Source organism: Coregonus lavaretus (assembly GCF_964263955.1).
Source record: "Coregonus lavaretus genome assembly, chromosome: 15".
Lineage (NCBI taxonomy): Eukaryota > Metazoa > Chordata > Actinopteri > Salmoniformes > Salmonidae > Coregonus > Coregonus lavaretus.
The window spans coordinates 38,265,463-38,280,242 of NC_140002.1; the positions used below are offsets into that span (position 1 = coordinate 38,265,463).

Genomic DNA, 14,780 nt, shown 5'->3' on the forward strand with positions numbered 1-14,780 from the left:
TATATCAAAAGCACCCAATCATTTGGGATTTTTTTGGCTTGGGCTCATTAAATGTATTTTTAATGTAGGGCTCATAAAATGTATTTAATGTATGGCTCAGGTAGCATCAGGCTTGAATTTTTGATCAAAGCTCTAATCAAATCCAGACGGAGGCCTATTTATATCCTTTTGAATGACACTTCCGGTTTTGGCGGGAAATACCGGGTTACCTAGGAGAAAGTGATTTATTCTCGGGATCGAACATTTGTAAAAATATTCAAGCCTACTTCATATTAGTGAGTATTGTGCTGGACTGCTAGTAGTGTTTCTGTTTTGTAATGCTCAGAGGACATTGTGTCATTCAGGCAGATGTGTCATTCTCATGGTTATCTTGGTCTGTCAAGGCCAGAGCTAGCCCCCTGAACCCGGTGCTCCCACGCTCCACAGTCGGACAGGAATAAGTTCTGTCCCTCAGGAAGGATAGGCCGCTTCTCACACTCATCCTGCTCCAGCCACAGAGCTGCCTGCCCAGTGCCCACCTCTCTGCCCGGAGCCACTATTGTGCCACAGGAAATGTTTGTCTGGATGTGTTTTTGAAATGCTTGAGAGATTGAATAATATTTTAGAGGGCATCTGCTTTGGGTTAGTAGCCTATGCAATTAATTGCAGTTTAGAAGGGTTTAAGTATTCACTTTATTCTCATTCTTGTGGTGAAGCAATTAAAATCAATTCTGCAGCCATTATACATGCAGAGTGTTGGTCTACTGCATGGAGACATGGGAGCTTGGGCTGGGCGATATGGCCAAAATATCATATCACAGTATTTTACAACATTTAAATGGTATTTGTTGGTATTTTATGTTTTAGAATAATAAAAATTCTAAATTTGCTTTGAGTAGTGCGTGACACTAGGGTGGCAGCACATACATTCAAAGTGATTTCAATGGGTCTTTCTCCATTCTGATTTGTTTTATACTGTTCAATTTTCAGCATTTTCATCAATTTCTTCATTTCCTGCACTCATTTGAGGTCATTTCCACACTGCCACATAGGGCTGCACGATATGGGCAAATAATCTAGGCCTTATTTTTAACCAAATGTTGCAATTGGAATTTGACTTGCGATTTAGAGCAAAACACTTGGGTGAACTGTTGGAATCATGGAAATAGAATGATTATTCTAATTCTATAGTTAGGATATAATAGTGTGCACTTTGAATACAGTGTTGTTTGACATGACAACGCATGAAAATGCCAGGAGGAGTTTTTGTGACAGGGTAGGAACCAAAGTGGTAAGTGTTTCCTAGGGGACCCTATAATCAATGGCTACATTGAATGTTTTCTCTTAGCTACATCATGTAGCGAACATATTCATGCTTCGTGTATTCCTCTTTGATTTAGAAGATACTGTTGCACAAACAACATAATGATTTAGGGTCTACACCATCACTGGTATTATCATTCAAAATAACGTTCTAGAATGTAACGTAAAAACCCAAACCGGGCAATACCACTATATCGTAAAATACGGCATACCGCCCAGACCTAATGGGAGCTGGTGAATAGATGCTCTTTTTCTTGTGGTTATCTCAGCCTGCTTAGAACACATTAGAATGGAGCAGAGTGGAAGGAGTTGCTGATGGCATCCCATTACTTAACATTCCAAATCAAATCCTGTTCAACTTTGTGTCTCACGTCATGTGGGATCATTACTCCTGCTGACAAACTGGCTGGGAGAGGTCCTCCTGCTGCTCCTCTTTAGCCCACAGGCTGTAATTAGCCTGCTCCTTCTCTGGCTCTATCAGGAAATGTGTGGAAGGACAGATGGTCCTCATCTGCACACTTCTTTTCACTGGAGGAAAATAAAAACTCAAACTAGGGTACGCACTACGCAGGGTCTTTTCTCTCCATGTAGGACTAGCCTTCAATAGCCTATCCTCGTCTTCCTCAGTCAACCTGGGATGAATAGATTTAGTCAGGACAGGACAGTACTGCAGGTCTCAGACACAGAGCTCGTACAGTGGGGGGAAAAAAGTATTTAGTCAGCCACCAATTGAGCAAGTTCTCCCACTTAACAAGATGACAGAGGCCTGTAATTTTCATCATAGGTACACGTCAACTATGACAGACAAAATGAGAAGAAAAAAATTCCAGAAAATCACATTGTAGGATTTTTAATGAATTTATTTGCAAATTATGGTGGAAAATAAGTATTTGGTCAATAACAAAAGTTTCTCAATACTTTGTTATATACCCTTTGTTGGCAATGACACAGGTCAAACGTTTTCTGTAAGTCTTCACAAGGTTTTCACACACTTGCTGGTATTTTGGCCCATTCCTCCATGCAGATCTCCTCTAGAGCAGTGATGTTTTGGGGCTGTCGCTGGGCAACACAGACTTTCAACTCCCTCCAAAGATTTTCTATGGGGTTGAGATCTGGAGACTGGCTAGGCCACTCCAGGACCTTGAAATGCTTCTTACGAAGCCACTCCTTCGTTGCCCGGGTGGTGTGTTTGGGATCATTGTCATGCTGAAAGACCCAGCCACGTTTCATCTTCAATGCCCTTGCTGATGGAAGGAGGTTTTCACTCAAAATCTCACGATACATGGCCCCATTCATTCTTTCCTTTACACAGATCAGTCGTCCTGGTCCCTTTGCAGAAAAACTGCCCCAAAGCATGATGTTTCCACCCCCATGCTTCACAGTAGGTATAGTGTTCTTTGAATGCAACTCAGCATTCTTTGTCCTCCAAACACGACGAGTTGAGTTTTTACCAAAAAGTTCTATTTTGGTTTCATCTGACCATATGACATTCTCCCAATCCTCTTCTGGATCATCCAAATGCACTCTAGCAAACTTCAGACGGGCCTGGACATGTACTGGCTTAAGCAGGTGGACACGTCTGGCACTGCAGGATTTGAGTCCCTGGCGGCGTAGTGTGTTACTGATGGTAGACTTTGTTACTTTGGTCCCAGCTCTCTGCAGGTCATTCACTAGGTCCCCCCGTGTGGTTCTGGGATTTTTGCTCACCGTTCTTGTGATCATTTTGACCCCACGGGGTGAGATCTTGCGTGGAGCCCCAGATCGAGGGAGATTATCAGTGGTCTTGTATGTCTTCCATTTCCTAATAATTGCTCCCACAGTTGATTTCTTCAAACCAAGCTGCTTACCTATTGCAGATTCAGTCTTCCCAGCCTGGTGCAGGTCTACAATTTTGTTTCTGGTGTCCTTTGACAGCTCTTTGGTCTTGGCCATAGTGGAGTTTGGAGTGTGACTGTTTGAGGTTGTGGACAGGTGTCTTTTATACTGATAACAAGTTCAAACAGGTGCCATTAATACAGGTAACGAGTGGAGGACAGAGGAGCCTCTTAAAGAAGAAGTTACAGGTCTGTGAGAGCCAGACATCTTGCTTGTTTGTAGGTGACCAAATACTTATTTTCCACCATAATTTGCAAATAAATTCATAAAAAATCCTACAATGTGATTTTCTGGAATTTTTTTCTCTCAATTTGTCTGTCATAGTTGACGTGTACCTTTGATGAAAATTACAGGCCTCTCTCATCTTTTTAAGTGGGAGAACTTGCACAATTGGTGGCTGACTAAATACTTTTTTTCCCCACTGTATAAGTCAGTTCTACGTATAATTATATGGGCTCAGCTACCTCGGTTTACAAGTTAAATGACTCATGTTTGAGTGGGTGCAATAACAATCTTATTGCAGAGTTACCGTAATGTAAAAGGTGATAAGTATCTTTGCTTGGAAGTCTGTGTTATCGTTCTTTTGTGACGATAAGTCATGTAAGAACTTCCCTGACTTAATTGACATTGTAATAATTAGATTAGAGTTGGAAGTTGCACTGTCAATATCAGTGACAAACACATCACATGAAGGAAGCCAATATACACTACATGACCAATAGTATGTGGACACCTGCTCCTTGAATATATCATTCCAAAATCATGGGCATTACTATGGAGTTGGTCCCACCTTTCCTGCTATAACAGCCTCCACTCTTCTGGGATGGCTTTCCACTAGATGTTGGAACATTGCTGCGGGGACTTGCTTCCATTCAGCCATGAGCATTAGAGGTTGGGCACTGATGTTGGGCGATTAGGCCTGGCTCGCAACTGGTGTTCCAATTAATCCCAAAGGTGTTCGATGGGGTTGAGGTCAGGGCTCTGTGCAGGCCAGTCAAGTTCTTCCACACTGATCTCGACAAACTATTTCTGTATGGACCTCGCTTTGTGCACGGGGGCATTGTCATGCTGAAACAGGAAAGGGCCTTCCCCAAACTGTTGCCACAAAGTTGGAAGTACAAAATCGTCTAGAATATCATTGTATGCTGTAGCGTTATTTCCCTTCACTGCAACTAAGGGGCCTAGCCCGAACCATGAAAAACAGTCCCAGACCATTATTCCTCCTCCACCAAACTTTACAGTTGGCACTATGCATTGGGGCAGGTAGCGTTCTCATGGCATCCGCCAAACCCAGATTAGTCCGTCGGACTGCCAGATGGTGAAGCGTGATTCATCACTCCAGAAAACGCGTTTCCACTGCTCCAGAGTCCAATGGTGGCAAGCTTTACACCACTCCAGCCGACACTTGGCATTGTGCATGGTGATCTTTGGCTTGTGTGCAGCTGCTCGGCCATGGAAACCCATTTCATGAAGCTCCTGACGAACAGTTATTGTGCGGACATTGCTTCCAGAGGCAGTTTGGAACTCGGTAGTGAGTGTTGCAACCGAGGACAGATTGTTACGTGCTTCAGCACTCGGCGGTCCCGTTCTGTGAGCTTGTGTGGCCTACCTCTTCGCGGCTGAGCTGTTGTTACTTCTAGACGCTACTACTTCACAATAACAGCACTTACAGTTGTGTGGCTGAAATGGTCAAATCCACTAATTTGAAGGGGTGTCCACATGCTTTTGTATATTTAGTGTGTGTACTCGCCTGACCTGCTCATCCACAGGTCAGGTTGGTTCGATCCAAAAATCCAACTAAAATATGTAGGCCCTTGGTGCACACACTCAACACACATTAGTTAAGATTTTATTATCAATAGTCTTGCAACAAATGTCCCGTCTTTCAATATGCTTCAAACACATTAATCATGCTGTTAACACCAAATAATATGTGCTTTCACTACATTATTCAGGTCAAACTGTTTGTATACATTACAGTCTGTCTCATATATATATATATATATATATATCACACACACACACACACACACACAGTGGGGAGAACAAGTATTTGATGCACTGCCGATTTTGCAGGTTTTCCTACTTACAAAGCATGTAGAGCTCTGTAATTTTTATCATAGGTACACTTCAACTGTGAGAGACAGAATCTAAAACAAAAATCCTGAAAATCACATTGTATGATTTGTAAGTAATAAGTATTTGATACATCAGAAAAGCAGAACTTAATATTTGGTACAGAAACCTTTGTTTGCAATTACAGAGATCATACGTTTCCTGTAGGTCTTGACCAGGTTTGCACACACTGCAGCAGGGATTTTGGCCCACTCCTCCATACAGACCTTCTCCAGATCCTTCAGGTTTCGGGGCTGTCGCTGGGCAATACGGACTTTCAGCTCCCTCCAAAGATTTTCTATTGGGTTCAGGTCTGGAGACTGGCTAGGCCACTCCAGGACCTTGAGATGCTTCTTACGGAGCCACTCCTTAGTTGCCCTGGCTATGTGTTTCGGGTCGTTGTCATGCTGGAAGACCCAGCCACGACCCATCTTCAATGCTCTTACTGAAGGAAGGAGGTTGTTGGCCAAGATCTCGCGATACATGGCCCCATCCATCCTCCCCTCAATACGGTGCAGTCGTCCTGTCCCCTTTGCAGAAAAGCATCCCCAAAGAATGATGTTTCCACCTCCATGCTTCACGGTTGGGATGGTGTTCTTGGGGTTGTACTCATCATTCTTCTTCCTCCAAACACGGCGAGTGGAGTTTAGACCAAAAAGCTCTATTTTTGTCTCATCAGACCACATGACCTTCTCCCATTCCTCCTCTGGATCATCCAGATGGTCATTGGCAAACTTCAGACGGGCCTGGACATGCGCTGGCTTGAGCAGGGGGACCTTGCGTGCGCTGCAGGATTTTAATCCATGACGGCGTAGTGTGTTACTAATGGTTTTCTTTGAGACTGTGGTCCCAGCTCTCTTCAGGTCATTGACCAGGTCCTGCCGTGTAGTTCTGGGCTGATCCCTCACCTTCCTCATAATCATTGATGCCCCACGAGGTGAGATCTTGCATGGAGCCCCAGACAGAGGGTGATTGACCGTCACCTTGAACTTCTTCCATTTTCTAATAATTGCGCCAACAGTTATTGCCTTCTCACCAAGCTGCTTGCCTATTGTCCTGTAGCCCATCCCAGCCTTGTGCAGGTCTACAATTTTATCCCTGATGTCCTAACTAACAGGTCTGTGAGAGCCGGAATTCTTACTGGTTGGTAGGTGATCAAATACTTATGTCATGCAATAAAATGCAAATTAATTACTTAAAAATCATACAATGTGATTTTCTGGAGTTTTGTTTTAGATTCTGTCTCTCACAGTTGAAGTGTACCTATGATAAAAATTACAGACCTCTACATGCTTTGTAAGTAGGAAAACCTGCAAAATCGGCAGTGTATCAAATACTTGTTCTCCACACTGTGTATGTATGTATATATATGTGTGTGTGTGTGTGTGTGTGTGTGTGTGTATATATATATATATATATATGTGTGTGTGTGTGTGTGTGTGTGTGTGTGTGTGTGTGTGTGTGTGTGTGTGTGTGTGTGTGTGTGTGTGTGTGTGTGTGTGTGTATATACATACACTACCGTTCAAAAGTTTTGGGTCACTTAGAAATGTCCTTGTTTTCCATGAAAACATACATGAAATGAGTTTGAATAGGAAATATAGCAAAATTAATAGGAAATGTAGTCATTGACAAGGTTAGTAATAATGGTTTTTAATTGAAATAATAATTGTGTCCTTCAAACTTTGTTTCGTCAAAGAATCCTCCATTTGCAGCAATTACAGCCTTGCAGACCTTTTAGGATTCTAGTTGTCAATTTGTTGAGGTAATCTGAAGAGATTTCACCCCATGCTTCCTGAAGCAACTCCCACAAGTTGGATTGGCTTGATGGGCACTTCTTACGTACCATACGGTCAAGCTGCTCCCACAACAGCTCAATAGGGTTGAGATCCGGTGACTGTGCTGGCCACTCCATTATAGACAGAATACCAGCTGACTGCTTCTTCCCTAAATAGTTCTTGCATAGTTTGGAGCTGTGCTTTGGGTCATTGTCCTGTTGTAGGAGGAAATTGGCTCCAATTAAGCGCCGTCCACAGGGTATGGCATGGCGTTGCAAAATGGAGTGATAGCCTTCCTTCTTCAAGATCTCTTTTACACTGTACAAATCTCCCACTTTACCACCACCAAAGCACCCCCAGACCATCACATTGCTTCCACCATGCTTGACAGATGGCATGAAGCACTCCTCCAGCATCTTTTCATTTGGTCTGCGTCTCACAAATGTTCTTCTTTGTGATCCGAACACCTCAAACTTCGATTCGTCTGTCCATAACACTTTTTTCCAATCTTCCTCTGTCCAGTGTCTGTGTTCTTTTGCCCATCTTAATCTTTTCTTTTTATTGGCCAGTCTGAGATATGGCCTTTTCTTTGCAACTCTGCCTAGAAGGTCAGCATCCCGAAGTCGCCTCTTCACTGTTGACGTTGAGACTGGTGTTTTGCGGGTACTATTTAATGAAGCTGCCAGTTGAGGACCTGTTTCTCAAACTAGACACTCTAATGTATTTGTCCTCTTGCTCAGTTGTGCACTGGGCCTCCTACTCCTCTTTCTATTCTGGTTAGAGTCAGTTTGCGCTGTTCTGTGAAGGGAGTAGTACACAGCGTTGTACGAGATCTTCAGTTTCTTGGCAATTCCTCGCATAGAAAAGCCTTCATTTCTCAGAACAAGAATAGATTGATGAGTTTCAGAAGAAAGTTATTTGTTTCTGGCCATTTTGAGCCTGTAATCGAACCCACAATTGCTGATGCTCCAGATACTCAACTAGTCTCAAGAAGGCCAGTTGTATTGCTTCTTTAATCAGCACAACAGTTTTAAGCTGTGCTAACATAATTGCAAAAGGGTTTTCTAATGATCAATTAGCCTTTTTAAAATGATAAACTTGGATTAGCAAACACAACGTGCCATTTCAACACAGGACTGATGGTTGCTGATAATGGGCCTCTGTACGCCTATGTAGATATTCCATTAAAAATCAGCTGTTTCCAGCTACAATAGCCATTTACAACATTAACAATGTCTACACTGTATTTCTGATCAATTTGATGTTATTTTAATGGACAAAAAAAATTGCTTTTCTTTCAAAAACAAGGACATTTCTAAGTGACCCCAAACTTTTGAACGGTAGTGTATATTTTATTTATTTATTCATTTATATACATACATACACCCTGTGGGTGTCACTGAAATCATTCTATGCACATTCTATGACCTTTTTTGAAGCATCTTTTATAACTCATGTAGCACCACAGCATATCCAGTATGCTTTACAGCAGGGTCCTGCCCCCCCCCCCCCCCCATTGGGTAACTCTGCTCTACAGCAACATGTATAGGACAAGGCTTGGAGTTTAACACAAGATCAGTAAAACATTGTTGATGAGTGTTATTTTGTTCTTTCATCTTTTTCCACAGATCTTCCTGCTGGCCTGTCCGCCATGTAAAACAGCCATGGTCATCTTTAGGTGAGTACCTCCATTCTACACACTCATACTGTCATGAAATCCCAACCCCACCTTAACAGTCTCATAGACTAGACGTAACATAGTAAAAGTAAATCCGAGACACTCAAATTAGTATGATATGTTACGTTTGGTATGGTTACATAAGACAGAAGGTTACTTCAGGATGGTTGGGTGTATAACGTGAACGTCTAGCGACCCAAAGGTTGGTGTTCGATTCTCATCATGGACAACTTTAGCATTTTAGGTAATTAGCAACTCTTAAACTATTTGCTACTTTTTAGCTACTTTGCAACTACTTAGCATGTTAGCTAACTCTTCCCTTAACCTGAACCCTATCCCCTAGCCTAGCTAACATACAGGGGGAAGCCAAAACACTGTAACATGAGATTCCTATGATGCCAGCTTTTTTTTCAACATGAGCTGAAATAATGACAGTGCACTTATGTTTTTAAATTACTGTCCAAAATAAAACACTTATTTGCAACATTACACACCTCGGCTGTGATGATAAAATGTCCTGAGAAGGAACCTCGGCCTTACCAGCCATGGTGACCTCCACAACCCTCCCTGTTTCAATCAGGGCCCAGCCTTGTCCTTCTGCCATGCAGTCAGAAGATAATTGAAATGTAGCTGAACGAGTCTGCATAGAAACAAAATGACTAAGAATATGTAGGCTAATCGCAGTTCCCTGAGGAAAGGGAATGTGACGTAACACACAAGCTTCAGGAATACGGCACGTCACAGATGTCGTGCTGAAGACGGTCAGTAATCACATAAACCGCCAGTCCCAAGTGTAGCACGTTTCTATAGCTTAGCACAGTGACAGGTGCAGATGGTATCATATGGTTTGGCTGCAAGCCAAATGCACCAATCTTAAACAAACTCTTATTTGGTTTGAGGTATTATGGAGTTAAAGGAAAACTCCACCCAAAAACTATATTTTGGTATTTGTTTCATTAGTCCATTGTTGATATAGTCCCAAAATGTTTTGCATGTCAGCAATCAAGTTTTCTAAATATAACTTTTAAAATACAGAAATGCAGCCAGTATGATGCATTTAGCATAATATATGAAGCTGCTTTTTGCATCATACCGGCTGTATTTCTGTATTTTGAACGTTATCTTGAAAACTTGATTGCTGACATGCAAAACATTTTGTGATCTGTGCCTTTTCTGTCTGCAGGCTTCAGGTCCATATGCTGAACGGTGCTTTACTGGCCCTCATCTTCCCTGTGGTCAACACTCGACTGGTAGGTAACCATCATCTAGCATCAGTTAAATTCACTGTAATAGCGTGCTTTGCAGTCACTCACAGTTAGACACATTGCGCTCCACAAACGCGCCGGAAGAAGATGGCTGCCGTTTTACAGCCCTCTAACCAATTGTACTATTATGTGTGTTTTTCCGCGTTATTTGTAATTTATTTTGTACATAATGTTTCTGCCATCGTCTCTTATAACCAAAGAGAGCTTCTGGATATCAGGACAGCGATTACTCACCTCGCATTGGACGAATATTTTTTCTTCAACGAGGCGTTCGCGAAGGATATCATACAGACACCCGACAAGGCCCAGATCCCCGTCATTCGCGTGAGGAAGAGACGGAGATATCGCGGACGCAGATCCGGGTGCCTCGTAAGGATCCGACGGCGAGCGAGTAAACTGCCTCTCCCATCAATCCTATTAGCCAACGTTCAATCTTTTGAGAATAAAATTGACGATTTAAGATTACGGTTATCCTACCAACGGGACATTAAAAACTGTAATATCTTATGTTTCACGGAGTCGTGGCTGAACGACAACAATGATAACATTCAGCTAGCAGGCTATACGCTACATCGACAGGACAGAACTGCAGACTCTGGTAAGACAAGGGGTGGCGGTCTCTGTATATTTGTAAACAACAGCTGGTGCACAAAATCAAATACCAAGGAAGTCTCGAGGTTTTGCTCGTCTGAGGTAGAGTATCTTATGATAAGCTGTAGACCACACTATTTACCAAGAGAGTTTTCATCTATATTTTTCATAGCTGTCTATTTACCACCACAAACCAATGCTGGCATTAAGATTGCACTGAATGAGTTGTACAAGGCCATTAATCAACAGGAAAACGCTCATCCAGATGCAGCGCTCCTAGTAGCCGGGGACTTTAATGCAGGGAAACTTAAATCCGTTCTACCTAATTTCTACCAGCATGTTAAATGTGCAACCAGAGGGAAAAAAACTCTAGACCACCTTTACTCCACACACAGAGACGCATACAAAGCTCTCCCTCGCCCTCCATTTGGCAAATCTGACCATAACTCTATCCTCCTGATTCCTGCTTATAAGCAAAAACTGAAGCAGGAAGCACCAGTGATTCGGTTAATAAAAAAGTGGTCAGATGACGCAGATGCTAAGCTACAGGACTGTTTTGCTAGCACAGACTGGAACATGTTCCGGGATTCTTCAGACAGCATTGAGGAGTACACCACATCAGTCACTGGCTTCATCAATAAGTGCATCGATGATGTCGTCCCCACAGTGACCGTACGTACATACCCCAACCAGAAGCCATGGATTACAGGAAACATCCGCACTGAGCTAAAGGGTAGAGCTGCCGCTTTCAAGGAACGGGACTCTAACCCGGACGCTTATAAGAAATCCCGCTATGACCTCCGACGAACCATCAAACAGGCAAAGAGTCAATACAGGTCTAAGATTGAATCATACTACACTGGCTCTGACGCTCGTCGGATGTGGCAGGGCTTGAAAACTATTACAGACTACAAAGGGAAGCACAGCCGCGAGCTGCCCAGTGACACAAGCCTACCAGACGAGCTAAACCACTTCTATGCTCGCTTCGAGGCAAGCAACACTGAAGCATGCATGAGAGCACCAGCTGTTCCGGACGACTATGTGATCACGCTCTCCGTAGCCGATGTGAGTAAGACTTTTAAGCAGGTCAACATTCACAAGGCCGCAGGGCCAGACGGATTACCAGGACGTGTACTCCGAGCATGTGCTGACCAACTGGCAAGTGTCTTCACTGACATTTTCAACATGTCCCTGACTGAGTCTGTAATACCAACATGTTTCAAGCAGACCACCATAGTCCCCGTGCCCAAGAACTCTAAGATAACCTGCCTAAATGACTACCGACCCGTAGCACTGACGTCTGTAGCCATGAAGTGCTTTGAAAGACTGGTCATGGCTCACATCAACAGCATAATCCCAGAAACCCTAGACCCACTCCAATTTGCATACCGCCCCAACAGATCCACAGATGATGCAATCTCTATCGCACTCCACACTGCCCTTTCCCACCTGGACAAGAGGAACACCTACGTGAGAATGCTATTCATTGACTACAGCTCAGCATTCAACACCATAGTGCCCTCTAAGCTCATCACTAAGCTAAGGATCCTGGGACTAAACACCTCCCTCTGCAACTGGATCCTGGACTTCCTGACGGGCCGCCCCCAGGTGGTAAGGGTAGGTAACAACACATCTGCCACACTGATCCTCAACACGGGGGCCCCTCAGGGGTGCGTGCTCAGTCCCCTCCTGTACTCTCTGTTCACCCATGACTGCATGGCCAGGCACGACTCCAACACCATCATTAAGTTTGCCGACGACACAACAGTGGTAGGCCTGATCACCGACAACGATGAGACAGCCTATAGGGAGGAGGTCAGAGATCTGGCCGTGTGGTGCCAGGACAACAACCTCTCCCTCAACGTGACCAAGACAAAGGAGATGATTGTGGACTACAGGAAAAAAAAGAGGACTGAGCACGCCCCCATTCTCATCGACGGGGCTGTAGTGGAACAGGTTGAGAGCTTCAAGTTCCTTGGTGTCCACATCACCAACGAACTATCATGGTCCAAACACACCAAGACAGTCGTGAAGAGGGCACGACAAAGCCTATTCCCCCTCAGGAGACTAAAAAGATTTGGCATGGGTCCTCAGATCCTCAAAAAATTCTACAGCTGCACCATCGAGAGCATCCTGACTGGTTGCATCACCGCCTGGTATGGCAACTGCTTGGCCTCTGACCGCAAGGCACTACAGAGGGTAGTGCGTACGGCCCAGTACATCACTGGGGCAAAGCTCCCTGCCATCCAGGACCTCTATACCAGGCGGTGTCAGAGGAAGGCCCTCAAAATTGTCAAAGACTCCAGCCACCCTAGTCATAGACTGTTCTCTCTGCTACCGCACGGCAAGCGGTACCGGAGTGCCAAGTCTAGGTCCAAAAGACTTCTCAACAGCTTCTACCCCCAAGCCATAAGACTCCTGAACAGCTAATCATGGCTACCCGGACTATTTGCACTGCCCCCCCACCCCATCCTTTTTACGCTGCTGCTACTCTGTTAAGTATTTATGCATAGTCACTTTAACTCTACCCACATGTACATATTACCTCAACTACCTCAACTAGCCGGTGCCCCCGCACATTGACTCTGCAACGGTACCCCCCTGTATATATAGCCTCCCTACTGTCACTTTATTTTACTGTATATATAGCCTCCCTACTGTCACTTTATTTTACTTCTGCTCTTTTTTTCTCAACACTTTTTTGTTGTTGTTGTTTTATTCTTACTTTTTTTGTTTAAAATAAATGCACTGTTGGTTAAGGGCTGTAAGTAAGCATTTCACTGCAATGTCTGCACCTGTTGTATTCGGCGCATGTGACCAATAAAATTTGATTTGATTTGACTTTCACTCCTTCATAGTTTCATAGATCATATTTCATGATGCATATTACACTGAACAAAAATATAAACACAACATGTAAAGTGTTGGTCCCATGTGTCATGGGCTGAAATAAAAGATACCCGAAATGTTCCATACACAAAAAAAAACGTATTTCTCTTAAATTTTGTGCACAAATTTGTTTACACTGTAAGTCACTTTGGATAAAAGCGTCTGCTAAATGGCATATTATATATTATTATAATATACATCCCTGTTAATTAGCTTTTCTCCTTTGCCAAGATAACCCATCCACCTGACAGGTGTGGCATATCAAGAAGCTGATTAAACAGCATGATCATTACACAGGTATACCTTGAGCTGGGGACAATAAAAAAATGTGCAGTTTTTTCACACAACACAATGCCACAGATGTCTCAAGTTTTGAGGGAGTGTGCAATTGGCATGGTGACTGCAGGAATGTCCACCGGAGCTGTTGCCAGATAATTTAATGTTAATTTATGTACCGTAAGCCGCCTCCAACGTCGTTTTAAAGAATTTAGCAGTACATCCAACCGGCCTCACAACCGCAGACCACGTGTATGGCGTCGTGTGGGCGAGCGGTTTGCTGATGTCAATGTTGTGAACAGAGTGCCCCATGGTGGCGGTGGGGTTATGGTATGGGCAGGCATAAGCTACGGACAACGAACACAATTGCATTTTATCGATGGCAATTTGAATGCACAGAGATACCGTGAAGAGATCCTGAGGCCCATTTTTTTTTAATGGTGTCTGTGACCAACAGATGCATATCTGTATTACCAGTCATGTGAAATCCATAGATTAGGGCCTAATTTATTTATTACAATTGACTGATTTCCTTATGAACTGTAACTCAGTATAATCTTTGAAATTGTTGCATGTTGCATTTATATTTTTGTACTGTGTGTGTATACAGTGGGGAGAACAAGTATTTGATACACTGCCGATTTTTCAGGTTTTCCTACTTACAAAGCATGTAGAGGTCTGTAATTTTTATTATAGGTACACTTCAACTGTGAGAGACGGAATCTAAAACAAAAATCCAGAAAATCACATTGTATGATTTTTAAGTAATTAATTTGCATCTAATGACGACTCAAAAGGGCTTCGGATTCTCTTGCACAAGACTAAATTCAATGGTGTAGGCTGGCCAAGCACCCGAACAGGCTCTGACAACACTGTATGCAAGGATTCTTTTGTCTCATCTGTATTGTTCCCATTTGTTTTTAGAGGTGTTGTGATCACTTCCTGTAGGTCTGATGATGTGATTGGAAGTGAACTTGTACAGGATGCTATTGATTTTGTATACCAACTGATCA

The 14,780-nt window shown here is 43.3% G+C and overlaps 1 protein-coding gene across 1 annotated transcript in view; it reads left to right on the top strand.

Moving 5' to 3' along the window:
- The window catches only part of LOC311142929 (transmembrane protein 164-like), a 46,353-nt gene that overhangs the window by 11,483 nt on the left and 20,090 nt on the right, over nucleotides 1-14,780 (top strand). Inside the window, exons 2-3 of the mRNA XM_084178682.1 lie at nucleotides 8,697-8,746; nucleotides 9,930-9,996. Coding sequence (XP_084034808.1) covers nucleotides 8,697-8,746; nucleotides 9,930-9,996 — 117 coding nt within the window. The remainder of the gene's footprint in view (nucleotides 1-8,696; nucleotides 8,747-9,929; nucleotides 9,997-14,780) is intronic.